At 38.7% G+C, this 27,551-nt stretch overlaps 1 protein-coding gene across 2 annotated transcripts; it reads left to right on the top strand.

Moving 5' to 3' along the window:
• The first annotated feature begins 540 nt into the window (after positions 1–540).
• slc6a2 (solute carrier family 6 member 2) lies at positions 541–26,107 on the top strand. Of its 2 annotated transcripts, none has more exons than XM_051380270.1 (15): positions 541–639; positions 1,071–1,548; positions 3,204–3,335; positions 5,430–5,667; positions 15,020–15,158; positions 15,662–15,796; positions 16,349–16,452; positions 17,735–17,859; positions 18,010–18,122; positions 20,181–20,309; positions 21,111–21,210; positions 21,891–21,991; positions 22,989–23,156; positions 23,914–23,985; positions 24,299–26,107. In XM_051380270.1, exons 2-15 carry the CDS (start codon positions 1,251–1,253, stop codon positions 24,320–24,322), a joined length of 1,878 nt encoding a protein of 625 aa, XP_051236230.1. In that variant the 5' UTR covers positions 541–639; positions 1,071–1,250; the 3' UTR covers positions 24,323–26,107. The 2 variants fall into 2 exon arrangements, with proteins under 2 accessions (XP_051236230.1, XP_051236231.1); XM_051380271.1 differs by having other exon boundaries at positions 559–639; positions 1,086–1,548.
• The last annotated feature ends 1,444 nt before the right edge of the window (positions 26,108–27,551 follow it).

The raw sequence follows: 27,551 nt of genomic DNA, 5'->3' as shown, positions 1-27,551 counted from the left end.
TAGAAAACTGTAATTCAATCTGTTTAGTACAGAGAAGAAACAGATAAAGTCCAAATTAAAACATTAAACAAAGTTTTGGTGAATGTTAAAGTCAACTACTAATATGAAGCTGAAGGTAAGGTGATCTTATACCTCTTGTAAAATGTTAATTCCAAGCTCGAGTCTGACCAGCAAAGAGCTGATCTGTCTTTTCACCTTGCTCTTGACATGGAAATCACATAAATAAACATGCCCATAGCTCATAAAGTTCACATAAAGTTTTTCTCAATAGAATATTTTATTTATAGAAATGGTAAACCGTCCCATTAAGTCCCACTCAACATGGATTCATCTTAAAAACCACTCTGCTCCAGACTGATTGGTGCACCTACAAGTCAGGAGCAGATGCACAAGTTTATGGGAACTTGAGCTTCGACAAAAGCGATCATGCCAAGTCGACATCAAACTGGAGAGAAAGTGTTCAATTATAAAATATCACGTGGAAGAGAGAGAGGAAAGCGATTTAAAAGCTCGCATTTTATATCGTCTCGGCTGGAGAAGGCGAGTCTTATAGTTCCCTTCAGAATGGGCAGTCTTCCCTCAGATGCAACTGGACAACAGCAGCATCGGGTCATGGAGAGGTGTCCCTAGTTTTACCAAGTAAGGAGGAAAGCCTTTCAGCTGCTCAACTTTAAATTGCTTTAGTAACGGTGACATATTCAAATAACTATTTATCTTTCTCACTGTCCTTAAAAGTAATGTTTTAAGTAATTGTGTGATTGAGTAGACTGTTTCGCGCACAATGCGCTGAGTGCGCGCGGTGACGTAGAGAGGAATTCGCTGTGAAGTGTCTTTCACTTGACGCCTGCTATTGCTTCTGCATCAGACTGCAGACACAATGTTTTATCTTAATGCTGTACTGGTAGTTGCAGCACACATGCATTGGGTCTGTCTGCTATAGGAGAAATAATGTGACCTATTCATCCCTGGTAGTCGTAGCCTTTATTTCTCACTGTGCGTAACTGTGCTGCAACTTTACGCACAGACACCAGACCTGTCCGAACTCTCTGTTTCTCTTCCCTCCTCTCCAGCCCATGTACGCGGAGGTGTCAGCTGTAGTTTCGTTGGAGAAAGCAACCGTATCCGTTTTTTGCCAGCGAGATTGCCGTCCTTATCCAAGCGCACCGACTCAGACCATCTGCTCCGCCAGAACCCGCAGGGGGCCGTGAGAGCACCGGGCCAGCGTTGGCTTCGTACGCACCGCAGAGAAGATGAATATCCAGGTTCTGCCAGAACACAAGCTCTCGTCGGTGGCCCCGCTCAAACAGTGTAATGTGGAGAAAAAAGAGGTAGAACTGATACTGGTGAAGGACCAGAATGGCGTCCAGTACACCAGTTCTTCCATCATTCCCACCCCTACCTCTGGCCACTGCGCAGGTCCTACCAGACCCGAGGACGACCGCGAAACTTGGGGCAAGAAAATAGACTTTCTCCTGTCGGTCATTGGCTTCGCGGTGGACCTGGCCAACGTTTGGAGATTCCCTTACTTGTGCTACAAAAATGGAGGAGGTGAGTAAACCGTGTATTTTTAATCGATCAATGAGCGTCCACAGCTGCTTGACAATTTAGAAGAGGTCACAAAACTTAAGGCGCGCCGCAAGTTCTGGCGCTAAATGCTTGAAGGAAAAAAAGAATAAAATAATATTAGACGTGACTGAGTCTGCAAGTTAAAGTACATCCACACAGTAAAATGATCGTAGTTTGTTCTTCACTGATGTCTTATGTCTTTTGTTTGGGGGTCAGGTGACAAAAAGGGTTTCTAGTTTTACTTTCAAATGTCTCAGAAATGTGTTCAACCCGTCTAACCAAGCAAATACTGCAGCAATGTTAGTTTAGATTAGATTAGATTCATTTTGCTATGTTGTTGTTCTAATTGTGGTTGCTTTAATCTTCTTTAATTGACGTTTTAATAGTCCCAGGTGTATAAATGGGGAAGGGCATTTAGCTTTCATGATGAAGGAAATACCTCATTTCATCAAGGAATTCACATGGAAAGGGAAATCTACAACTTAATTGGGACCGTCAGATCACCAAAAGCGACAACATCTCCTACCAAATGTATGATTCACCTTATCAGAAGCAGTTTTATCTGGAAATAAAAACACTGGAAAAACAAGTGTCCGGGCTAGTGGTTGCTCAGCGTGTCTTGATGCAAACTAACCAGCGTTAGAATGATTGAAAGCTGAAGGCGCACTGACGTGGGTGGGGTAATAATGGAGATTGTGTCATTGAATCACCAACAACAGGTTGTTTTAAAACAGCATTTTAGCTTCAATATATTTTAGTTTTCCTTTTAATTGCTTGCAAAACTGTATTAATAAACAAACAACACTGGTATATTAAAATATCTTTAAGGTTGTGCCACTTTGAGCTCTTTAAATACATTAATAATTAATGCGTATTTTAGCTTACATGATGAATAATGTCTACTTTCATAAAGGCATGTGCTTCTATAGATAAATTAAATGAACTATTTTGACTACTTATTTGTCTGGCCTATATAAAACTTGGAAAGCAAGTGTTTGAGCTCATTGCTAACGGTTTTCAGAAGTATTGAACACTGAAGCTGCACTGTTGAGAACAATTTTACAGTGTGAGTAGTCTAATCAACAAATGACAGTGTTGTTTCACCTTCGACACTCATGACAACAGAGTTCTCACTAGAAGGTGCACTCTGTCCTCTGTTTGCCTCTGTGTCCATTCACATGGTTAAAATCAACATGTTGTGCTCAGTGCCCCAAAGGGTCAGCTCCACCGCTGGCCTGTCAATCATATTGGCCCTCAGCAAAATGTATTCATTACTGTAGATAATGTGTCATTTGTGATGGACAATGTCAAGAACAATTCAATTACAAGGGGTCATTTCCTTGTTGGTGGATGTGCTACTGAGGCACAGCATGAAAATAGCTGCAAGCCTTCCTGCATGTATGTAATGGTGTGTTGTTTTTCCCAACAGTGCCAAAGACCCCCAACTGCCACTTTTTATTCCTTTTCAAAAAAAAAATTGTATTTTGTTATGTCCAGCATTTCCACAATGAGCACCAATCCTACAATATAATTTTTAATTTAAGAAATATATAAGTTACACTAGCGGGGAATTATCTGAAAAAATACTGTGTACCATGAAATGTTATTACTTTACTTTACTTTACTTTACTTTACAGGTGCTTTTTTGATCCCCTACATTCTTTTCTTGGTCATTGCGGGGATGCCATTGTTCTACATGGAACTTGCCTTGGGCCAGTACAACAGGGAAGGGGCAGCTACAATTTGGAAAATATGCCCCATCTTTAAAGGTGACCTTTAACACAAACACACACGCACAAGTACGCACCCATGTAACCCAGCATGTCCGTTTCCTTCAGCCTTTCTCTGACCTCTTAAACTGTGCTACTTACAGCTCAGTCATGCTCTCTTTTTTCTCTTTACAGTGTCTTGCCCTTTCATTTCATCCCTTTGTTCTTTTCCTCCCCCCCTTAGGTTCATAAGTGTCACTTGTAACTAATCTCTCTGTCACATTGTCTCTCTCTCTGTGTCACCTCTTTGTATTTTTTGATCCCTCTCCACTTGTACTTGCAATCTTCTACCCCGTTGAATGTCGATTTGAAATAAGTGAAGCAAAACCAAACCAGGCTAGTGTCCATGGCATGCTGAGAAACACAGTTGGGGTCAATTTAATTGCAAGTCAGTTAATTAAATTAATCAGAAACATAACCAAAAATCTCAAGTCAGGATTTATTATGCACTATTATAGAGAAGGCTGATAGCACAAGACATTTGGGGGAAGATTCCTACGTACCATTTTATAAATCAGCTGCTCTCCTTGTTTTAAAATTAGAATACCAGTATATACTACTTATCTTGGAGGGGTACAGATGATAACAAAATGAGGATAGTTCTTAAATAACCCAAGGACACGTTTGTGTTTTTACTTTGGAACAAACAGAGGTCCGGGGAAAAGAGGATGCTGTAGGCCTAAGCCCCATATGTTATGATAGTATATTTATAAAGTAGGCCTACTTACAGTATGGCGTACAATATTGAACTTACAGGTGTCTTCGGAAGCTTGAGCTGATAGAGGTTTACTGAGACTATTGTTACAGAGTACAGAGTCCTGTTCATTATTGTTATGGAGTACAGTAAGTAGAAAAGAGCAGAAAATTGACTTTATGAGGACTGTTGTAGATGATAATCAACTTTATAACCTTTCACATCGCAACTGTCATGAACAGTAAAGGACATGATCACTACAGTACAGTAGTAAAAAACTACAGTATAAATCATTTCTAAATTAATGTTTTTACTGCCATATTCCCTGTAAGTACTGTACCGGTAATTAAGTATTGTTTAAAGCATTACCCATGCATCTGGAAAACCATAGCAGCACTTAAGACCTGACTTCATATTACTTTTAAGTCTCTTAATCAACAGATTATTATTTGATGCAGGATGTTTCAAATGTGAGCTAAGTACCTCCATCTGCACTACTGAATCAGCACCGGTCACTGTTTTTGTTGGCTTCGACACTGAGGAGGGTTTTTGTTTTGTTTTCCTGCCTACAATGAGTGGGTGATGGGTTTATGGCTTCTCTGTTTTCATGTAACGACATTACATTCCAGTGGAGACCAAACAACTCATCCCGTAATTTACTCCCGAAAAGTGCAAAATGATGGAAAGTAAGCATTAAGGCATAGTGGCTGTGTGTGAACACTTTTTCAGATTTGGAGAAAGTTTAATTAATGACGACGTGAATGTACCCTCCACTGCACCGCTGAGGGAAAGATATGGGTACCTCATGGTGATAAGATGGTGAAGGGGACCGAAAATATTTGGCGAGGTGCACAAGGTCTCAGATATGAGGCAGAAATGACAACTTTTTATTGAATCAATGATTTACAAAACTGAACTGCACAGAACTTTAGTAAAACATTTTTTATCAGAAAAGGTATACAACACAGCTGACGGTTCTTAGAGATGTGGTGTCTGATAATGACTGTTGATATGATTACTATCATTATTGCCTGGACCCTGCAATCTGTATCTGCAGTCCATTTGTTTGTTTGGTATTATGACAGTTCCTAAAACAAATATATTTATTCAATATTATCACACATAATAAAGCAAACATCATCTGCTTTTTAAAGTGGATCTCCAACTGTCACCAATATTGGGATGTATTGATACAAATTATAAAAAAAGACACATTATTATTATTACATTATTATCTTAACAGCAGGAAATAAAGAAAATAAGGTCTATATGTGTATTAAATGAATTTACACCAGGCGCATGTTCCTCTGCAACAGAGAATGTTGGAATGTCACATACAAAAACAACAATGTCTAGCACAGCAGTTTGTTCTTCCTCTCTAAAAGCTCTGTGTTCCTCAGGTGTGGGCTACACAGTGATCCTCATTGCCTTGTATGTTGGCTTCTACTACAATGTCATCATTGCCTGGTCCCTATACTACCTGTTCTCGTCCATGACCAGAGAGCTGCCATGGCTCAAATGTGGCAACAGCTGGAACAGTCTGAACTGCACCGACCCCAAATCCATTAACGGATCCATCCTCGGCAATGGGACGTCTTACGCCAAATACAAGATCACCCCTGCAGCAGAGTACTATGAGTGAGTAATTTCTGAAAATCAGAGGAATTTATTCATCAGACAGTGACCTGTGTAGATCATTGCGCAATTTACATTACATGCAACATAAGAAAAAAATGTAGGACAACCACCTAAAATTATCAGACTTTTTTTTTTCAGTTTTAACAGGAACATAATATCCTGTACACCACAACTATTCACGCATCCAATTAATCTCCTTTACAATACATTTTGCCAATCCATTAGCAACAAAACACATTAGACGCGGTTATTAAGACATGAAGGCTGAATCTTTACTGAGATAATTTAAAAATCAATCAAAATGGTAAATGTCAAAATGTAGTGATCTTAATTACATTACGGTACTTTCACTGTCTTCATAAGACCATCTATGTTCGCATGTTTTGTTCATTGCCCATTTATGGAAGTTTGTTTATTTTGGACATAACTGATACAATTCGGCTGAGTCAGTATATTGAGTTAATCCAACCAACAATAAACAGCATCTCATCACATGGGAGTGATGCTTCTTTGTTTTAAGAGTGTGGTCTGAATAATACTAGTCGCATATACAACCCAATGAAACACGTGAACCACTGTCCATGTGAAGAGAGTGACCCACTGAAACGTGAGTGTAGTGACTCCAAAATTATCCAACCGTAAATGTTTGCACTATAAAAAGGTGTATACATAAAAAGTTCAAATGCACTCTTTGAAGTGCAAGAAAAAAGCTCCATCTGTTTATACTTCAAAGACAGCCAGTTCTTCCCCAGCTTCTGTGAAGACTGACTGTGCAGCCCAGAGGAAGTCTGTGAAGTGACTTGGACAGTACAAGGGACACATGCTAAGCATGACGCACAGAATACATTGAGCATGCATCCCAAATAGAGCTTGAGCTTGTAAAAGTTCCGCTTCCATTCTGCTGCGCTGCACTGTCTCATACAGTATGTTTATTTAATCAGTATCCTTGGACATCTTTCAACTTCCAGGAACCCTCAAACCTAATATATTCATTTATTTCATTTATTTAAATCCTTAGAAAAACATTGAGGGAGACTAAAACTAAAAAAATCATCAAAGAAAGCTAGGAGGTAGCAATAAATATATAAATATAATACATGGCTAAAACAGCAAAAATACTATCAGCAAACACTTGACATGAGGAGGTCAACATTCACATGAAAGCTCCAAGCTCGTGTATTACTACAGTCAAAAAAGTGATGCAATAGCGCTCATGGTCCATAAAATCAGAAGTTCGAGCATACATTCCAGGGGGACTATTACACTCACACACACACACACACACACACACACACACACACACACAAAAGAAAAATCTGTAGATGTGTGCAGACAGACTGACAACAATGGGGTACTTCAAGACAGATCTTGCATGGGGTTAGGCTCTGTAGGGGACAATAAATCCTCCTGCTTACAGCTAGCTTTGAGCACAGGAGCAATGCCAAGGCACAGCATGAGAGAGGGAGGCCAACTGAGTCAACAATTCTCTTACTTCACCTTTTGCAATCTTCTACATCCACAAACCCTCTTGAGCCTACTGTCTTCATCTATCAGGAACATAGTCTGCAGCAAAATTCAACAGTAAAACAAACATTCTTTAATACTTAGTTTGCACCTGAGCTGTGTGTTTTGCTAGTTAGTGGAGTTTAGGCTCACCAAACAAGATGCTTATTATAGTGTACAGTATTACAATTAAGCTCATATTCTAGCTGATTTATTAACCAACACATGCAACACTAGGTTTTTTCTTGATCTCACACAACTGTACTGTTTATGATCATAAAGTGTATGTCATTTAGCTAATTTAAAGTACATCCAATTTCATTGATTTGCTAACACTAGATAATGGCATTATGCAAGAAGACAAGAAGATTGCATAACAAACAGTTTCCTATCTACACATCAACAAACAATGAACTGAAAGATACTAAAATGCTCTGTAGAGCTGAGGGGAACGGCAGAGTCAGGCATCATATCTCTGCAGGTTCTTCACTACAAGGGCGTCTTTCACATACATGCAGTCATTTGATCCCTTTTTGGAAAGATGAACATAACCATGCATTTTTAAACAAACAAAAATCTGAACTTTCTTTTCAATCTTCTTTATTTTCTTTATCTCTTTAGGATAACCATATTCTTGATTTGAGAATTGTTGTCCCAACAATTAGAGAACACACAAAAATAACATAATTCAAACTTGTAAATACCATCTATAGTAATATTACGTTGTTTTTTATTTTGTCCTTTTATTTCATATACTGTAACACACCATCATCATATTTCATCAAAGGCTGTCCTCTTGAGTAACTCTTGGGTTGCTCATCTACTGTGGCAGCTGTGGCAGAGCAGGGTTAGTCAGGTCACCAGGTAATAGGAGGGTTACTGTTTTGGTTCCTGGCTCCCCGAGTCTAGTCGAAGTGCACTTGGGCAACACACCAAACCCCAAATTGCTCCCAATGTCTGTGCCATCGATATGTGAACGTGTCTGTATGGGTGAGCTTAGTATCACTGTGAGCACTTTGGATAGAAAGCGATGTATTGCTCCTGATGAGCAGTTGGCAGCCTCTGCCATCAGTGTATGGATGTGTATGTGTGAATGGGTGAATGTGCCAACTGTTGTAAAGCTCTTTGAGTGGTTAGTAGACCAGAAAAGCACTGTATAAATACATGTCCATTTACCATCCAAGTAGAATACGAGCTATTAGCTAAATGGTATTACATATAAACAACATTAGAATGTATCAAAACTGTCTCTCAAACATTTTAAAACATGGGGAACCATGAGCAGGCTATCTGTCACTCTAGATCTATGTTCGTCATGTGGGTCACCTCAGGACTGTGACCTGTTCAAACAGGCATCTGATGTGAGCCACATTTAACTAATGATGTGAACAGCCAGAAATCAAATCAAAGAAAGAAGCAATGAATCAGAAGCTGAGGCTGAGGAGTGTAAATGCAGCATAACTGTAACTTCCTCAAAAAGGTTTAATTAAACTTAATAATAATTTAACTTAATCAATATGTAGCTGACTGTAACATGTAAGAATTTAACAATAATACACTGTACACCGCCTTATGACTTGACTCAATGTTGATGATATGAAAGTCAATTGTAAATCATATGATACGGCTTGTTTGGAAGAGGGCTATGTGAGGTCAGCTTCTGCCAAAAGACTGACCTGAAAACAACAGATCTGGGCATTTATCTGTGATTAATTTGATAACTTGTGCAGCCTCAAGAGATCAAAGAAAACCTCCCAGATGTTTAACTCCCAAATCACAGCATCATGTTGATTAACTCTACAGAATAAGGCTGTCTCGCTGCTTAAAGACATACAAATCATGAAGCAGCTGGGCTTTCACAGTGTTCTTACGCTATGCTTCATCAGAGGTGCTTGTGGCCCTACCCTTACACCATTCCAACTTAAAAATTGGGAGGTTTGAATCCAACAATTTCTGTAGCTTTCCAAAGACATTCAACCCTGCCTTCCATTGTCATTCTACAATGTCCTACAAACTAGTTCTTTTATAGCATAAGCTTGCCTTGAGGTCGGGGGTGAAGTCAAAAATTAAAGAATCTGGCAAATTTGGCTAATTTCTAATGTCACATATTATGCTCATAGGCCCGTCTCTTAAAATTTGGTTTTCACTGAGCACAGAGAAACCTTCCAGTTTCAGAAAAAGTAAGTGAAAACATCCTTCCAGTGTCAGATTCTGCACACAAATCATTCTGCAAACTGAAGCTCAAACATCCAGCTGTAGGAACAAGGAGAATAACATATAGTCCCAACTCTGATTTAAAAAAAAAATGAAGTGAAAATATTTAATGTTTAATCTACTTCATTTTTGAGTGTGGTGTTCATGGACGGTGTTGTTCCTGCAATGCAAAGTAAAGGGTTCCACCTTTGGACAAACACTGGGCCTGTTGTGTAAGTCTCTCTGCTTGCAGGTGTAATCAGTCAAGTAGACATAAAATATGTCAGATTCTGTTACAAAAAGTCTTCATTTAAGCTTTTAAATACTTCTGTTTTAAGTACTTCTGAGTATTTAAAAAAAAATACATTTGTAGAAAATGACAACAACAGCAACACCAACTTCCTTCATTAGCATGCACACATATCCTATTCCTTTAGATCTGATTTCATGTCAAGGATAACTAGACTTGATAAATAGCCCTCATTTAAACAAAAAGAACAAATTACATAGACACTTGAGAAGATTGCTTTCACTTCAATCTCACACGCAATTTAACATAGTTGTTGAAAGACTTACTTTTAAAATAACAGTGACAATCATTTGTAATTAATTCAATACATAAATAAGGTTGAAATTAGATAGAACCCCTCAGCTGTGTTTTGATATTTGGGTCTGTAGTCCTTTTGTATTTATTTATTTTTTGCAGGCCATATGCAATAGTGTGACAGCCTCAAGTATACAGAGACTTGCTAATGGCAACATTGAGTGTTAGGATAGCAGCATAACCAGCTCGCTGAGTGACGATAAGAGTAAATGTGTTTAGAGTAACTGGGCCAAAGGGACCTGGCTTGATATTATAGCGACTAAGTGAGAATTTACTGGCAGTGCGCTATCAACGCTATCAGAGGAACAAGGAGGCCTTGGGGCATTACAACACCAACACGATGCCTCCAGGTCAGAGCACAGACTCTAAATTTCCCAAATAAACTGATGTCTTCACGCCGCTATCTGCTTCCCCAAAGGCCGTATAGCTTTGAAATTTAGCAGCCAAAGATAAGTAAAGGAAAAAGAAGAAGAGTTTCACAGATCCTTTGGCCCCGTAGGATTGTATGTCTGGACTTCAATTTGCGTGTTCCTGAGGTTTTGTGTGTCTGCCTGTTGTGTAAGCAACCTGAGTATCAGATCCAAATCTAGTTCCGCTGTTTATCAACCCATAACATCACATGCCAGCTTAATTGAATCTTTCTTCAGGAAAGTTTTAAGACAAATGTGAAAGGAACAAAATGGCTTTTCAATGTTTTACTGCAGGATTTTGATACACAAACAAAATACAACCTGTTCCTGGTTGGAAAGGACACAGTGTATGCTCTATTACTGGTGCAGCCAGATATTCTAACCTTCTCTTAAAAAGTGCAGGCAACCAACTATGATGATGCAATGACTGTCCACAGTCTTTTCCAACAACATAGTCCAGGGGGCCTCATTTATAAAAATGTTCTTCAATTTATACTTGAACTCTTAGATCAACTTAGATCATTTCTGACGGTGTGCCTACAGTCAATCCACAAGAGATAATGAGCATAGCTTATGCAGGTTACAAGAAACCCATTTCTGTAATTTAGGAACCTGTGATCTATAAATCTCAAATTAACTCAAATTGGTTGCATCTGCTTAAGCAATTTTCCCTTATATAATGCTTGCACAAAAGGGTTTAGTCAGAAGTAGCCATGGACCATAAGACACACACGTGGTTGCCCTTTGTCTGTGTTTGTTACTCACTGCTGAAAGTACAGAGCACAATGAAAAACAAATATTTTTTATCCCATATATTAGTCCAATAAATGTAGCTTATGGTGAAAGCTGCCATAATCTTGCACCCCCACTTTTAACTATAACTAGGTGCCCATGATTCCAATCACATTGTTAAATAAAGCGAATGTAAAGTTCAACAGACTTGGCCACATGTGTCCCAAACTGCAATACCCCTACAAAACCAGCAGGAAACTCACTTAAGTCAAGTTTCAAGACTTTGCTTAAAGATAATTTCCACAGCAAAGTATGGTATTATAAATAACTACTATATTGCTTCTTATTCCAGCTTCAGCAAGATCACGTGTAATTGTTTCTGGAATAATAATAATACATTAATATTATGTAATGAAAGAATATTAAACTAGTAAGTCTGGTGTCTCCACACCAGAATACTGTAGAATAGGTAGAGTGGTGAATAAATTTAGCATTAGCTGGCTTATGCTGCCCTCTGTTGGCTACACATAGATAAAATGATAAAATGCTGATACAATAACCACAATTTGGTGCAAAAGGCAACCTTGAACAAATAATAACCTGGATATGAAATACTGAATATTTAGGGACCAAAAAGCCTCATGTTCTTCAGTGCTAGCTCAAAATGCTGATAATGGTTAGCAGGATTAACCCTATTAAGCGCTAATAACTGCTTGTTTGGGACACAACCCTACAACCATTTAACCACATTAATAACAATGATGATTGCTAACTTAGAGTTTAATGGCAGCATACACATGTCCACAAAAGAACCACCACCCAGTCCATAATTGGTTAAATACTGTAGATCCGACCGGTCTAGTTCTGGTCTTACAGACCAAGAGTACATTCAGCCCCAAGAACACGTAGCAAAACTTTTATTTAAACAGAAACAGTGGTGCATTGAACGCTGCTGCGTTATGAAAGCGCTGGCAGCTAAGTCAGACATTCTTTGCGTTCTTTTTGAATAATTTTTGGGGTCTGATGAAATTGGTATAAATATGTGTTTAATATTATAAAAAATTTACGACAAACATGTCTTTTAATGTCATCAATTGTTGCATACACCAAGCTGCAGTGGGCGCATTTGTGAAGGCCCTTAGTTGGATCCATTGTGCACACGGTCTATTTAATAAGGCAGGGTTTACATGTGTTGCTTGCGCACCCACCAAACAAGAGAAAACATACCTCAAAGCCCATTGCACACCGTTTCAAAAAGAAACGTTTTCAACATGGAAACCGTACCCGAATAGTGCACACCATTTTTAGATTTAACATGGCCCAGGCGCAGGAGGGTTCAGTCCACTACTGCCCCTGCTAAGGGTGATGTGGAATAGTCCAAGTTGCGGCAGAAACTGGGTTTTATACACTGATGCTTCTGAGCTTTGGAGAGACATAAAAATGTAAAACATCACATAGTCTGTCTTAGTTGTCAGTGGATTCATGTTTGCCCATCATGAGTCCTCATCTGGACAGATATTTCTATATGTTCAGGCCTTATGAATAGTGTTTTACAGTGCCATTTCACAAAGCATTTATTATGCCTTGGAACAGCCTTAGGGGCCGATCAGACAGATGCATCGCTACAGGTGAAGCTGCTTCAAAAACGCCTTGGCAAAGTGCATCAGGCAAAACAGCTGGTGCACGTGTTGCATGAACAATCAGGCAATCAAATGTGATAGATGGAAAAAAATTGATCCAAGAAGACCTCAAGCTCTTGTTGTTGCTTTCACTCACTCAATCACAAACTACCATGACATGAGCGATAAATCCCCCCTTTACCTCTCACATCTACCGGCATCAAAACCATATAACTGTTTGATACATGTATTGAGAAAGAAAAAAACCAAACCATTTCTTTTGATGAAAGAAACAAAGCTGTTGGTTTTTATTGTGGTAATTTGTCTAATCTCAAGGATTATTCAGATAGAGTGGAAACACAGTTGTAGTAACTTAATTTCACCAGTTTGGTTTCTGGGACTTAAAGGTTTTGGGACCCATTAGGCGAGAGTAAGGTGAAGAGACTGATTCAATTTCAAGTATGGAGCTCAAGTCAGGATGTGTTTAACCTTGCTTAACATAAAGACTGAATGTACAGGAAAACTACAAGCCTGGCCCATTCTATCCCCAGCTGTTGTTCACCAAGAAGTTCTTCTATGACCCTAAAACCTCAAATTTGTATAGGTTAAACTAATAAGATTCATGCTTTAGAGCTGTGGGAATGTATATTCCTTTCACTTTGGACAGAGCAAGGCTAGGCCCCACTGCTTCCAGTCTTTATGCTAAGCTAAGCCAAACACAGCGTCACTCCAGCTCCGTACCTTACGCACAGACATAAAATGGATTATAATCAATAGGTAATCAATCGCTGAAACTAAGCATGGTTCCCAACTATTCTTTTAAGCGTATTCTCACGTCCATTTCCTGCTTTGGTCCTCTTTAAAAGGCTAAGCTGATGAGCTGAACATTTTGAGAGGATGTAATGCTGATGGCATGACATAATGACAGCAACTTCTGACTAAAGAGGCCACACCAATTTATCACATTTACTTTGCTCCTACAATATTGTAAACTTAAGTTGTACACTTCCTTCTCTCTCCTCTGACAGTCAAAAAATGAGCTCGCAGCTGGAAACAATATTTAGATAGGGATGCAAGAGGTACCATTTGTCTCCCTTTGTTTCATTATGTCATGATAAAACACTTGAACCTTTGTACGTTCACCTTGATCTGACAGTAAGCTCAAGGAGAATGGCTGATAATAGTGAAACAATATCAGAGGTCATAATTGACAGTTTCAAAGCAGTGTGTGTGTAGTTGGAAGAGAGGGAGAGAGAAAGGGAAACACAGTTATTTCACTTTCAGTCAACAGATGGCTGTATGATCCAGCTTCACTAAGCTTTCACCAAGATGGATACCTTTACTTTAGGTAAAAGATATTTAATCTGCATTAGTGTTGAAAACAATTGGAATTCATTTCTTCCAAGCCATTAAAGTGAATATTTTGGCCAAGGATATACTGGGGTTAGGGCTGGGGGATATGGCTTAAAAATAAAATCTTTTTTCACACCAAACCCGATTTACGATTTTAATCGTTTTTTTTGTAGACTGTTTTTTAGTGGGTGTTTGGGCTGCGGTCCTGTATATCTCGCAGAGAGCAACATTTCTTCCACTCGGCTGCATGCCTCTGCTTGAGGTGCTGGAATAAATTTGTCTTACCTACCTACCTTTTGGTTGCAACAGCTTTCAAACAAACTTTGCAGTGGGTCGTGGTTTGTTTGCTGTAGGACGCAACAAAACCAAACCAGTTCCAAGCAACCGACGACACTGTGCCTTTTTTGGGGACGAGCTCATCCTGGCTTGCTGCCATGTTGTGTTTATCTGTGGAGAGGGGGGGGGGGGAGCGCCGGTGTTGTGGAAGTTCAAGAGAAAACTGATTTTAACTAAAAATAAATTGTGTTTAACTACAAATTCGAATTAATCGATAAAATCGATTTATCGCCCAGCCCTAACTGGGGTGATAGTAGTTTGGAAGTACTGGTTGAAGGTGTAGTGCTGTAATGCATGTCCTGAGAGAGCCTCTGTCCCATACTTCATCTCCCATCTTCACCCCAGGCACTTACAGTGTGGGCTGTTTTCTTATGACTGCCCCAGCTGCAGTAGAATCAGGGTGGGCTCGTTTGACAGAATCATCTGTTAAGATGTAGCCAAAAACAAAACAACATGCCATACCATAAAAAAATTACAGCACATCATGTGTGCCAAGTAGTGTTTAAAGCTGTGAAATACAGTACAATATATCAGAATAAAAAGAATGTCTTCTGGATGATGCAGTATATATTTTTCTGTTGTGTGTGTGTGTCGTTCTGCAGACGGGGTGTGCTACATCTCCATGAGAGTAGGGGTATCCAGGACTTGGGCCTACCTCGCTGGGAGCTGACCTTATGTCTGGTTGTGGTGGTCTTCATACTCTACTTCAGCCTGTGGAAAGGTGTCAAGTCCTCAGGGAAGGTACAGACCTGGACAACCAAACAACAAAAACAATTGTTGCTTTCTCAGTTTTTACTTTTTTTTTTTTTTTTAATTCAAAAATGTTTTACCCATATCATTTAATGCCATCTACAATATTTGTACAAGAATGTGGAGCTGTGATTCTGTGACACTTTGCAGATATCTTGTAAAACTGCTCAGTATAAACTGTTGGTACGAGGTAAAAAAAGGCTAGTCAAGAGGCAGTGATAAACATTGTAAGGATTGGATGCTATTCTACCATTTAGTGTTTATATTCAGTGCTATATAATATACTGAAGTCACTTGCATTCAAGCAACAAACTGTATCAAACACTATGATTTTTAAGTTGCCATCATAGTTTTTAAGTTATCATACTGACTACATATTGAACTTGTATATTATCGGACATTTTCCGTCTGTTCATTGATAGAATGGTTAAATGAAAAACAGTCTGTATGGTGCATTTCTTTCCTCTTTTACCGATTTGTCCTGTGTATTTCAGGTAGTGTACATCACAGCTACCATGCCCTATGTCGTCCTTTTTGTTTTGCTCATTCGAGGCATAACTCTACCAGGGGCCATGAAGGGCATCAGGGCCTACCTCCATATTGACTTCAAGCGGCTCAACAATCTAGAGGTTAGTGACAGTGTATGTTGGTCACAACACAAGTTTCAATATTTGACAGTCCTTCAGGATTTGTATTTGTTGACTTTTTGTGTTTACACATGGGAATTTCAGACCTATTTATGTTAGACTTTACGAACAACATTACGTAAGAGTCCATGTGAATTTAAAGAACCTTGTTTCAGTATTCCTGTAATTTGCTGGGTGGAGTAATTCATGCTCTAAGGGTTAAAGGCTAGATTCCCATTGGTGCCTCCCTCACTGAATGTGTAAATGAATGAATGTAGTTTATGCACGCATATTTCAGATACAATCTTCCACTAGCTGAGCTGACGTATGTGTGTAAGGGTTGAGAAAAAGTTCAGTTTTGCAGAGCATTTGTGGCACTCATGTATATACGTAATTCACATGTTTTGCAAAGAGCCAGACATTCCTAGCTGATAAAAAGTGTAAAAGGTAAACATGCATTTCCAAAGATAATAAATAATGGAATAAAGCCTTTGCATTCACTCTTTTCTTTTTTTTTTGAGGAATTCAAAAAATTGTTTCTCTTTTTTACCGTAGGTGTGGATTGATGCTGCCACCCAGATATTCTACTCACTAGGAGCAGGATTTGGGGTGCTGATTGCATTTGCCAGTTATAATAAATTTGACAATAACTGCTACAGGTAAGAGCTTGCACTGTATTTGTGAATTTTGATAGTCCAAGAGAAGCCGACAGCAATATAACATCCTGCTGTTTTTGAGCGGTCGGCCTTTTCCAGCATGTAACTGGATCACAAAGCAGCAGAGGTGATGCTAATCAGTTCAGCTGACCCCAATGGCCAGGTGTTAGCAGGATAGATAAAGTACAGGCCAGGAAGGGTTGCCAGATAATAGCCAAAGGCTGTATGTTGACTGGTTTGTGACAGTGCTGCACTTCTTCAGAAAAAGCAGACCCCAGGTTGTGGGCTTTGGCTAATCTTTTTCCACATTAATAGGTTGCAGTAGTGCTGTTGGAGGCAGATGCTGTTGGCAAAACAGCAGTTTAACCTATCATAGTTGTAAATATACACCCAGCAGACAAAACATATTTTGCTGGAGTTTGCTAGAGAAAATCTCTACAAGAAATAAGGCTAAAATGATTTTGCTGCTGCCACTAAAAAATAAAAAAGGATTCTTAGCAGTGTGTCCTCCATTGTGTGTGTGTGTGTGTGTGTGTGTGTGTGTGTGTAATGACCTGGTTGACCAGAGTAAAGCGTAAGACTGAATAAAAACTGTAAAAGGTTCTATCACAGACTGCAATACAAAAAACCCCCCAGAAAAATCAGAGGTTTCAAAGTCAGTAAGAAAAAAATTCTTCATTAAGAGATTTTTTCTCCCTCAACCCAGGAGGTGGCCAAGGCCAACTTGAACTTGTTCCATTTTTCAGACAACTACAGATTAGTGGCCACAGAACAGCTCACTAATTACAGATCAAACCACCAACTAGGAGCAGAGAACAAAAGCTTCTCATTAACCTGAATATCCCCTTTTAAACACAGTGTTTGGCTGAAGATCAACCCATGAAAACTTGAAAGAACATATGGCCCCGTTTTGACTTAATATGTTTGAAACATATTGGCTTACTGTCCCTGTTAAAACAAAGTTAGTGAATATTAAGCCAAGCTATGGGCGCCTGGATAGCTCAGTTGGTAGAGCTGGTGACCCATGTACCGAGGCGGAGTCCTTGCTGCAGCAGCCCAGGGTTCAAATCCAACCTGCAGCCCTTTGCTGTGTGTCATCCCCTCTCTCTCTGCCCCCCTTTCCTGTCTGCCCTCAGCTGTCACTATAATAAAAGGCAATAAAAGCCCCAAAAATATACTTAAAAAAAAAAAAAAAACCAAGCTACAAAACACAATGTCAAAAATTAGATCAAGAAACCTAGCTTTCTTTTTTAACTTGTTTTTGTTGTGTGTTTTCTGTCTTTAGGGATGCTCTCCTGACCAGCACTGTGAACTGCGTCACCAGTTTTTTCTCAGGGTTTGCCATCTTCTCTGTTCTTGGTTACATGGCTTACAAACATGGAGTGGATATAGAAGATGTAGCCACAGAAGGTAAGTGCTGATAGTCCAGAAACAACCACTATGCTAAAAAAAATACACCACACGATCACTGACTGCCTGTTGCTGTATGTTGCTGTTATTCTGTACATCACATAGCATATTTTGTATATTTTTTCCTCACTTGCTTTGGTGGGTGTACAGGGGCAGGATTGGTGTTTATCATCTACCCTGAGGCAATTTCTACGCTACCGGGCTCAACATTTTGGGCCATTGTGTTCTTCATCATGTTGCTGACTCTGGGCATTGACAGCTCGGTGAGTCCAAACAACCACTCCGACCGCTATATAGAACAAAATAACACTCTTAGAAGTAGAAATCTTTTTACCTGGATGGAATGGACAGAGGACAGCTCTTTTACAACCATGGGCAGATACTAACAAGATGTACAAGTGGCAATTAAATAAACATTTAAAAACGTACAGGTAGTACATGTATAAAAGCGCAAATACAAGAGTAACTCAAGTTGAGTGGTCAATATTACTGATGAAATGCATGCATATGGTGCTTGCAAAATGCTGGATATAGGTTTACATAGTTCTGAATCTAAAGATAAAGATAGATAAAGTTCTTCATCTCAAATGAGGAGTGATTTTTCCTGTTTTTTACCCAGTGCCACCTTTACTGTGCACATGGAGAACAGAGTAGACAGTGCACATCGAGGCATCCTCAGGATGGTAATGATATCATGTATCATGTTGGATAGCTTTGTTGAGTTTCCCATTAAACCTGACATTCGTTGGAAACTAATGGGCATTGAATACTCACTGTGCAAGTTAATCTCTGAGCAACTGCCATTTTCCCCCCTAAGCACCAATTTACTTTAAATGATGTGATGTTCCCATGACCTGTCATGTTAACAATTACTCTGCTATGTCATGGAAATAACACAGTAGAATGTCATCTAAATCAAGTTGACTAAATAAATGTCAAATGTAATGTACTCCCAATTTTCTTTTTTTTCTTTCTCTCTTTTATGGTTGCACACTTTACAGCTCAGGTTCTGAGTGCTGTTGACTTTGCCAACTGTTCAATAAGCAGGGCAAATAATAAAGAGGATTTGAGTGGGCATCCAGCACCTCTTTGGTGTGTAAAACTGTAAACCAATATGATTCTTGACGACTGATGGTATGGGTAAGTTGCTGAATTTAAGTAATAAGAGTAAAGTCGCGTGGAGTAAACTATGTCTCTGGTTCAGCATAAAGTGACTGTAAATGGTCTGCACCAACAAAAGCTTCCTTCTTTGACATTTCAAAAGCCAGCAGTAATTTAACAAAAACATCTTCCCTATGACTCACTCAGGCTCTAAATAAACAAGGTTTAGTTATATCGCCTCCTATCTGTCAACAAAGTAACCAAGTAATTAACTCTTCATCATTTGTCGTTTATCAAGTAGATCAGATGAAGACCATTTCAGTATTATACTAAAATATCATTATTATTATTATAATAATGTAAGATCTATAAGTCAGGAAGTCACAACTGGAGACTGCAGGTCTTAACTTAATGGAAATTTACTCAGCACCAAAGTGACACAATTTGAAATAACCAGCAAAAAATGCTACATCTGCCCCCAGCCTCAGGGGATAGAAGACTTGAGTGGTTAAAGATTATTTCTGATGGCAACGTTTGTCTTCATTTTACTACTGACTGCTTTCTTAATGAGGGCTAACTGTTCATTTCAAAGATGGTTTGATAAGATTACCGGCTGTCTGTGACCCAACTTCAATTCATCCAATCCTACCTAAAAATTCCAGAATCTCTGAATATGCAAATTATGTTCATTTCTAAAGTTTTCCTGCCAGACACAAGAAGTATCCTACCTAACTGTAAAGTCCATTCTCACTGTATGTGCACTGGTGGCTTCCAGTTTTTACATCACACTTGTATATGGTGCATACTGGACCAGGACTGACTTCCAAACTATTTGTGATGTCAAATCGTGCTCATAGGCCCGACACTTCAAAATACGATTTTCAATGAGAACAGAGAAACTTTCCACTTACAGCAGATGAATGTGAAAACATCCTTCTAGTGTCAAACTCTGCACATACAGCATTCTGCAGAGTCAAGATCCAACTTTTCATTTTTTGTTCTTAAGAGAAAACTGTTCAGTTTAATATATATCAGCATACTAGTGACTATTGTAAATATTTTTGTCAAGTGGAAGTTCTGAAAGGATCTCACCTGTAGCATACAAAACTGACTGAAATGCTCAAGTCAAAGTCTAGGAAAATGAAACCAGTCCATTCGAGAACACCTTCACTGGGTAGAGATATCTGAGTGTCATGTCTCTCTCTGTTTGTTTCCACCAGATGGGTGGCATGGAGGCAGTCATCACAGGCCTGACAGATGACTTCAAGATCCTCAAGAGAAACAGGAAGCTCTTCACCTTCGCCACAGCCTTTGGAACCTTCCTGATTGCCTTGCTGTGCATTACTAATGTCAGTATCAGGTTTCAATACTTGACTGAAGTACTTGTCAAAGTCACACTTTTAGGATAATGCTTGCTGATGTATTGCATCATTTTGTCTTTAACTCTTGAGTGGTAATTATTTAGTAAAATATAGCTTTGCATTCATTTCAGCCATGTACAAATACTGTATAAAGAACTACCTACACTACAATTGTCTGTCTCACTGGACTGTCCTGTAGTCTCAAAACATGATAAATGAGAGATTTAAACTGTACGTCAACGCTTCCTGGAAGGAAGTATTCCAAGTCTCATGATGATATGTCGTCACTGAAAAATTGCTTTAAAAAAATGCAGAACTATTTCAAAGAAATGATCAAAAACGCTATTGCATCACACTCTGTTAACAAATTAGAAATAAAGCAGTGCCCAGGAAGCAAATTATTAATTTTCTCTGTTCATTTACATAGTATCAGCACCAAGGAGACATGCTTACTGGTTATATAAATACAGACTTTTGAGCCAGAAAAAGTATTATGTTAGTGATTCACATGGTTTCTTTGCTTAATCAAATCAATAAGGTTATTGAGAAAGTGAATGATGCCTTTCCTATGCTAGTTCCCTGGAACAAGATACAAATTTGTACCACTCAGGATACAAATCAAAGATTTGTGGTACAAAAGCTCCAATACACACAGAATCCCCTCTTCCACCATGAGAGGCATGTGTGTGCTCAGAGATCATTGGTTTGCTGACTGCACACAAGGAGATTTATATACCTCACAGACACACAAACACTGTATTTTCTCTCTTTCTCTTTCCCTCTCTGTAGGGTGGGATCTACGTGCTGACCCTGTTCGATAAGTATGCAGCAGGGACTTCTATACTTTTTGCCGTGTTGATCGAGGCCATTGGAGTGTCGTGGTTTTATGGTATGAAATTCTACAGTACACTGGCATTAAATTATTTTTGTAAAATAACTACATTTATATTATGAACACTTGCCATTATCTATATATGACAAGAATCATCAGTGACATAAATGATCAGAAATACAAGATCAGTGTAATAACCTATCTACTTATCTCTGTGTACTTTCACATATGCAGTACAGGGATGAGCACAGGACAAAACATTGCCAAAAAAAACAAAAAAACATGTCATAAGTCAAAAGATTGCATGCTGGAAGACACAGCAGGCCTATCTAACCTAGCATACCTAGTGTATTTCTTCACCATATGTAGACCTTCAAAGGGGAAGAGGAATTTACAGAAAAACAAATGTAGAAACAAAAAATGGGGGGCCCACATCAAGAGGTTTTCCAGAGCAGGAGCAAAAAACATAACAATAAATATTGATAACAGCATGGCAGAATCTTGATGGGATAATGAAATAAATAAGTCAGAGACACATGATGAGTTATGTCAGCTCAAGGTCAGACCGGGAAAAAAAGAAAATCAGTAGACTACGAGGGTGTAGGCTATCATGTGTTGCATTCCCTCCTACTGTCCAGAGAGACTGCATACTTTGCTCAAATAACTCGCTGTAGCCTACATTGATTTAATGTTGAATGTGTATAACATTGCTGTGTAACTTTTCATGCTCACTCCAGGTGTGGACCGCTTCAGCGAAGACATTGAGAAAATGATGGGCTTTAAGCCAGGACTCTACTGGAGACTATGCTGGAAATTTGTCAGCCCAGCTTTTCTGCTGGTAAGAGGAATAAAAAACATTAAAAGTAGTTACATTGAGCTGGTATCCTGGACAGGGAAATCGAAAATTCAGCACATAAATCAACTAAAATGTATAAAAGAAATGACATTTAAAACTATGATGGTTGATGTCTTCCATTAACTGCCATTCCCAATTTTCTACAAGCTGTACAAAGGTATCATTCATTCCAGCAGGCAGTAAACATATGTTAGTTGTGTCAGTAATACAGTGCTGGCCAGCTCAGTTGTAAAATTTAACACAGAATTTGAAATGCATTCCTATTAGAATCAATAGCTAAACTAATGTAATAAGTTGGGTGGCACACACCACCACAGGGACCCAGATTCAATCATCATGTGAATGGTGCTTCTGGATTGCACCCGGAGAGGAGGTGGGATCAGGGAGGATAGTTTGAAACTCAGTGCGCCTCCCGGTGAGTTCCTCTCCTGCAGGTGATAAAGCTTGTGACTCATGTGCAGAGGAAGCACGCGGCTGTGTGCACTTCTGTCCAGGAGTTGGTGTAGACAACCATTTGTATCAGAGGAAGCTCATGACTGTCTACACCCTCCCCTGGACAACAGTGTACGTTTGCAGTAACAAGGTCTACAATGCAGGAGAATTGGTCATTTCATATTGTGAGAAAAAGGGACAAATGCAAAAATAAATTACCATTGTTTACAGATATATTTTGGTGCTGTCCCAATGACAGGCCTTTGTACTCTAAAAGAGTACACACCCTTGTCAAAAATTGCCAACTTGAAGTGCAACAATTAGATGTCCTTTTCTGTTAACATTTAATCATGTAGCATTGTGCTAGTAACACAGGAGATTATTATTGTGATTGAGAAAATATCTCATAGCATCTAATGATGTGCACTGCACGTATGAAGAGATTCCAAACATTACAAACAGCACCAATACAAGTACATGTAACAATATGTAACTCCTTATGTGACACTTTCTCTTTCTTCCTTTCTCTTTCTTCTCTCTATCACAGTTTGTGGTGATAGCCAGTACTTTGACATCATCAGTCCTGAAATATGACGAGTACGTCTTCCCTCACTGGTCTAACGTAGTGGGCTGGGGTGTGGCCATGTCCTCCATGCTGTTTGTTCCCTGCTACGCCATATATAAATTCTTAAGTGTGTCAGGAACATTCAAAGAGGTCAGTATACAAGGTGATAAAGCCAGTGTAAGATTGTGTGTAAGCACAATTGTGACTAAAGGGAATACAGTGTGCTCTTCTTTCAAACAAAACTTGAAAACAGCAATCTGATTTCTGAGCAAACTTTACTCTCTCAACTTGATGACACTGGCACTGTGAGAACACTTTCAAATGAAAAGATAACTTCAAAGCATTGATTTTATGACCATAATCATCAAAGCACCAGAGAGATATTTTCATCCCTCAGCAGTCAGCCAGTGTCAGCTTCACTCTACTGTAACAATTCCCACATCCCATTGGCATTTCCCGTTGGTACTCAAGGTTGAAGATTCTTCTCAGGTTCTCAGTACACACATTCTTCTGGAAAATTCCTGTCACCACCTATCAGGGTTTTGGCTATCTCTTCCTTAGAATGACCAAAATAAACATCGCTGAAGTTCTTGATGAGGATTCCTCACGGTTTCCCAAAGGCATTGGCATATTTTGTCAGAGATTTATAATAATGATAATTTTTACTAATGTCTTGTGTTAGATTTGATTACATTCCTTGTTGCATCTGCAAGTATTACGTGGACTCCTCTGACAATATGCAGATCTGAAAGATCAAGAAGGCAAGAATTTTACAATCAAATAAGAAAACAATTTTTTAAGAAGATATATTGAGATATATTAACAGGCAAGTGTGGGTTACTGTATGTATGTCTCAAAGATGTAAAGGAGTGTTGCAAATTATGTGTGGTAATTATTTGTTTTGCAGAGAATAGCCTACTGCATCACTCCAGAACATGAACATCATTTGGTCGCTGAAGGAAATGTACGGCAGTTCAAAGTAAGGGTACATTTTTGTGCTTTCTAACAGTGTCTTTTTGAAATGGCTAAATGACTGCAATTGATCTGGATTTAAATACATTATTTGTGAATGGATCTGTGCACCAACTATTGCTATTGTACCAAAATGAACCATATGAAGAGTAGAACTAAGAGATAATACTATGTGTAGGCCTTTTAAAGAGTGGCTTATAAAAACAACAGCTACTACTCAGTGAGTAAGCGAGGAAAAAAACATCAACCAAGGCAGGTAAACTAAAAAACAGCTGACATTAAGTCACAAAACAGACCCAAGACATTCTTTTGTTTTCCAGCTCAGACACTGGTTGGCCATCTGATGATAAATACCCAGAATTCCCTCATCCATCCTCACATCTGGTGTCTGGAGTTCCTGTGTGCCACCAGTGGTGGGACAGACAAGGAGAGCGACAGGCTCCAACCTCTCAGCAGCCTCCCCTCTTCTCCCTGTGCATTTACTACCCAAGGCCTTTGTTGTCAACAGTAGCTTCAAGCACTTTGATTTCAGAGCTATGTTACAGTAACATTTCAATACCATTCTAAAGCATCAGCTCATAAGGGAGGGGTATCCCATGCGGAAAATGTACATGTTATTTGCCTGTGGACATAATTATGTTTTTTCTATTATTTTAATTTAGTTGTGATTTTGTATAGTTTGTAATGTTATCTCCTGGAAAGGACAGAAATTATAATTAAAACCAAAACAATCCTATCTTTCTGTATCTATATTCCTGTGTATAACTATACAGGGCACCCAAATATTTCATTTTTTAAAAAAAACTTTTTTAGGCCTGTAATTATTTATTATTATGTTGATAATGAAAGAAATTCTCTGTCCTTGCCATTCTGTTGGCAGAGTTGCTTATCTGTGTCAGTGCCTTATCAAGCGAGACACTCCATGTTTCTTACAGTCCGTACAGGAAGAAAAAAAACAAAAAAAACTGTGTTGACTCAGGAACCGACTAAATCAAACCACAGTTTGTGGATGGCAATCTCTCGATTTGACCCAGTCCTTTGATATTCAAGCCAAAGAGCTGTGGGTCAACAGTGCATCAAGGTCAAGCTCCTTAGCTAAGAGAAAAAAGGCCTGATATAATGCTTTTGTGTCACATTTTGTTACAGAAAAGGGAATAATGCATGCATCACTCCAAAGCTGTAAAAGAACTGAGGCAGGCTTAATTCACCCCGTATGCTTTGAAAGGCCAGACTCACATCCAGGCCTTTATCTCTAGAGACTAAGGCTGTGCCTGGTCATTGTCTGGCTGCTTACTGAAGGTGAAAATTTCAGCAAAACAAATGGCATAACTGTTACAAAATGTTTTGTATTATTATTGTGTGACTTTTACTTTACAAATGTTTGTCTGTCCAGTGCTTCTGAGGAATATCTGTGGCTTTAGCAAGAGAAAGAGTTAGTGTGAATGTCTGTGTGTGTATCGGGATTTTGTTGCCAACCACACAGTATGCAGTTAATGTACAGTACATGGGAGAGGGAATGCCTCTCTCACTGCTCTGTATATGAACTACTATGTTAAATGCATGATAACAACTCTTATTTTGATTTCAAACATATCTTGTGATGTTCCACTTTTTCATCACCATAGAAGTGCCAATATGTTCCTTTAGGAATGTTTTTGATGATCTTATTCTGTTTCTTATTTATTGGAATAGAGTTTAATTTTAACTTTGAATCATAACAGACCCTTGCTGAAAGGAATAAAGCCACAAAGAAAAAAAAACAAATATATGTGGAATATAAGAAGATATAAAAATATATAAATATATTCTTTTGTTATATCTAATCTTGTATTTATCAAATTGTTTATAACAAAACGTGAATGTAAAGTATTTTAAACGTAAACGTCCACAGTCATAACATGGTGTTCGATGTATAGCTAAGATAAAATATTTAGGAAAAATATTCTTCAGTGTAACCTGGGCTACTTTGTCACATATGAATGTGAACAAAATACACCCTGACTTTCCTGGACTATGTTTACAAAAATACTGTGTACAATACCAATGTCCTGTTAAACGTGAGTGACAACTATCTATGAAGAAGTCTGAAGTATATACACTGTGATAATAAAGAATTTCTTCTACACACACTTAAAGACCATGTGTTCTGATTTAATGTCAGTTTTGAGGTACTTTAGATATGGGTTCCTCTTGACTAATGGTTTAGTTTTACTGCTGAATGAGGACTTCTCATAGCTGATTGTGCCTTTCCACTGTCTCTCCCTTTGTTAGCCTGCTGCAACACTGGCACACAGGCCTTCAATGTACATTCTTTGCACCTTTGCTGGCTGATTTACTATTGTTCACAACCCTCTGCTGCAAACATGATAGGTTTCCTTGTTTGTCAATTACTCTTGAAGACATCATCTACAAAACACTTTACTGCATATACATCTGCAACGCTTGTGTTTTTACATAATACTGTATTTTAAACACTGGTTCTGGGTAGGTATTTACGGGGAAGAATGTCCTTTGGCATGCAGAAAGTGATACGGTTTCTAATTCCAATGGCTTAGTGGTCTCCAAAATGTGCACGGTATACCAACAATATTGAGTATAAACTACATGTGAAATTTTCATTCATACTGTTTTGGCACTTAGTGTATACAAATAAATGTAAGCTATCCATTTTCAGCAAATAATAAAAGATGTGAACCTTTGGATTGTGCCTTTGGATCTTAAAGAAAAAGCAACATGTTTAACCAAAGATAACACTTTTACATTGTTTTTCAGATAAGATGTTGATAAGACTTTTCAACCATTATGGGGCAATAACTTACATCGCCATCATACCCATAAAAGTTAAATTAGAGTGCATACTGACATCTTTGATTACTTATTTTTGTGCCTTTTCACTGTGAACACACTAGTAAAAATACAGTTTAAGTAGTTATGGATAGCACAGCTCATATATAATAAATAGGAAATTAGGTAAACAAGAAAGACTGCAGAAACAAACAAAAGGGACAAGCAACAATCTTTCAAAATATAGTGAACACTGATCACTGCCTTTTCAGGATAAAAAGCACTTCAAGATGAGCAGTAACTGAGGATTTATGAAAATATGACTTTTTATGTACTTGTAATTGTGACTTTTGATAATACTTATCAGGAAAAAAAGTAGTAAATCATAAAGTTCACTCCCTATCATGAGTAGGGACAACTAGGACACACAAAATATCTTTATGTAAAACTCCTTCAAGAAATGCAAAAGGGTACAGTGTATTGACCAGCTGTAAAGCTATCTGAAGGCAGTGCATTTATAGCAACTTATTGGTGGACATGACCTGGCTTTGACCAGTAAAGCTAAGACACAAAGAGGAGTAAAACCTGGATCCTATCCAACACACAACTTAAGGAAAAAGACTGTGTTAATATGTTAAGCCAGTGGAATGCCTGCATAGAAGCCACCCAACAAGCATCACCTGTGTAAGGCAGGGGTGGGTGCCAGCAGGGAGGGTGCTGGCAGTGTTTAGCCTTGTTGCCTCAAGCAAGGTCTTGGGTTCGAACCACGTACATTGTCTGTATATGAGC

Source organism: Dicentrarchus labrax, unplaced genomic scaffold (assembly GCF_905237075.1).
Source record: "Dicentrarchus labrax unplaced genomic scaffold, dlabrax2021, whole genome shotgun sequence".
NCBI classification, from domain to species: Eukaryota; Metazoa; Chordata; class Actinopteri; family Moronidae; genus Dicentrarchus; species Dicentrarchus labrax.
Note: the sequence above shows the minus strand (reverse complement) of the source record. Positions and strands in the feature narration are given on the sequence as shown.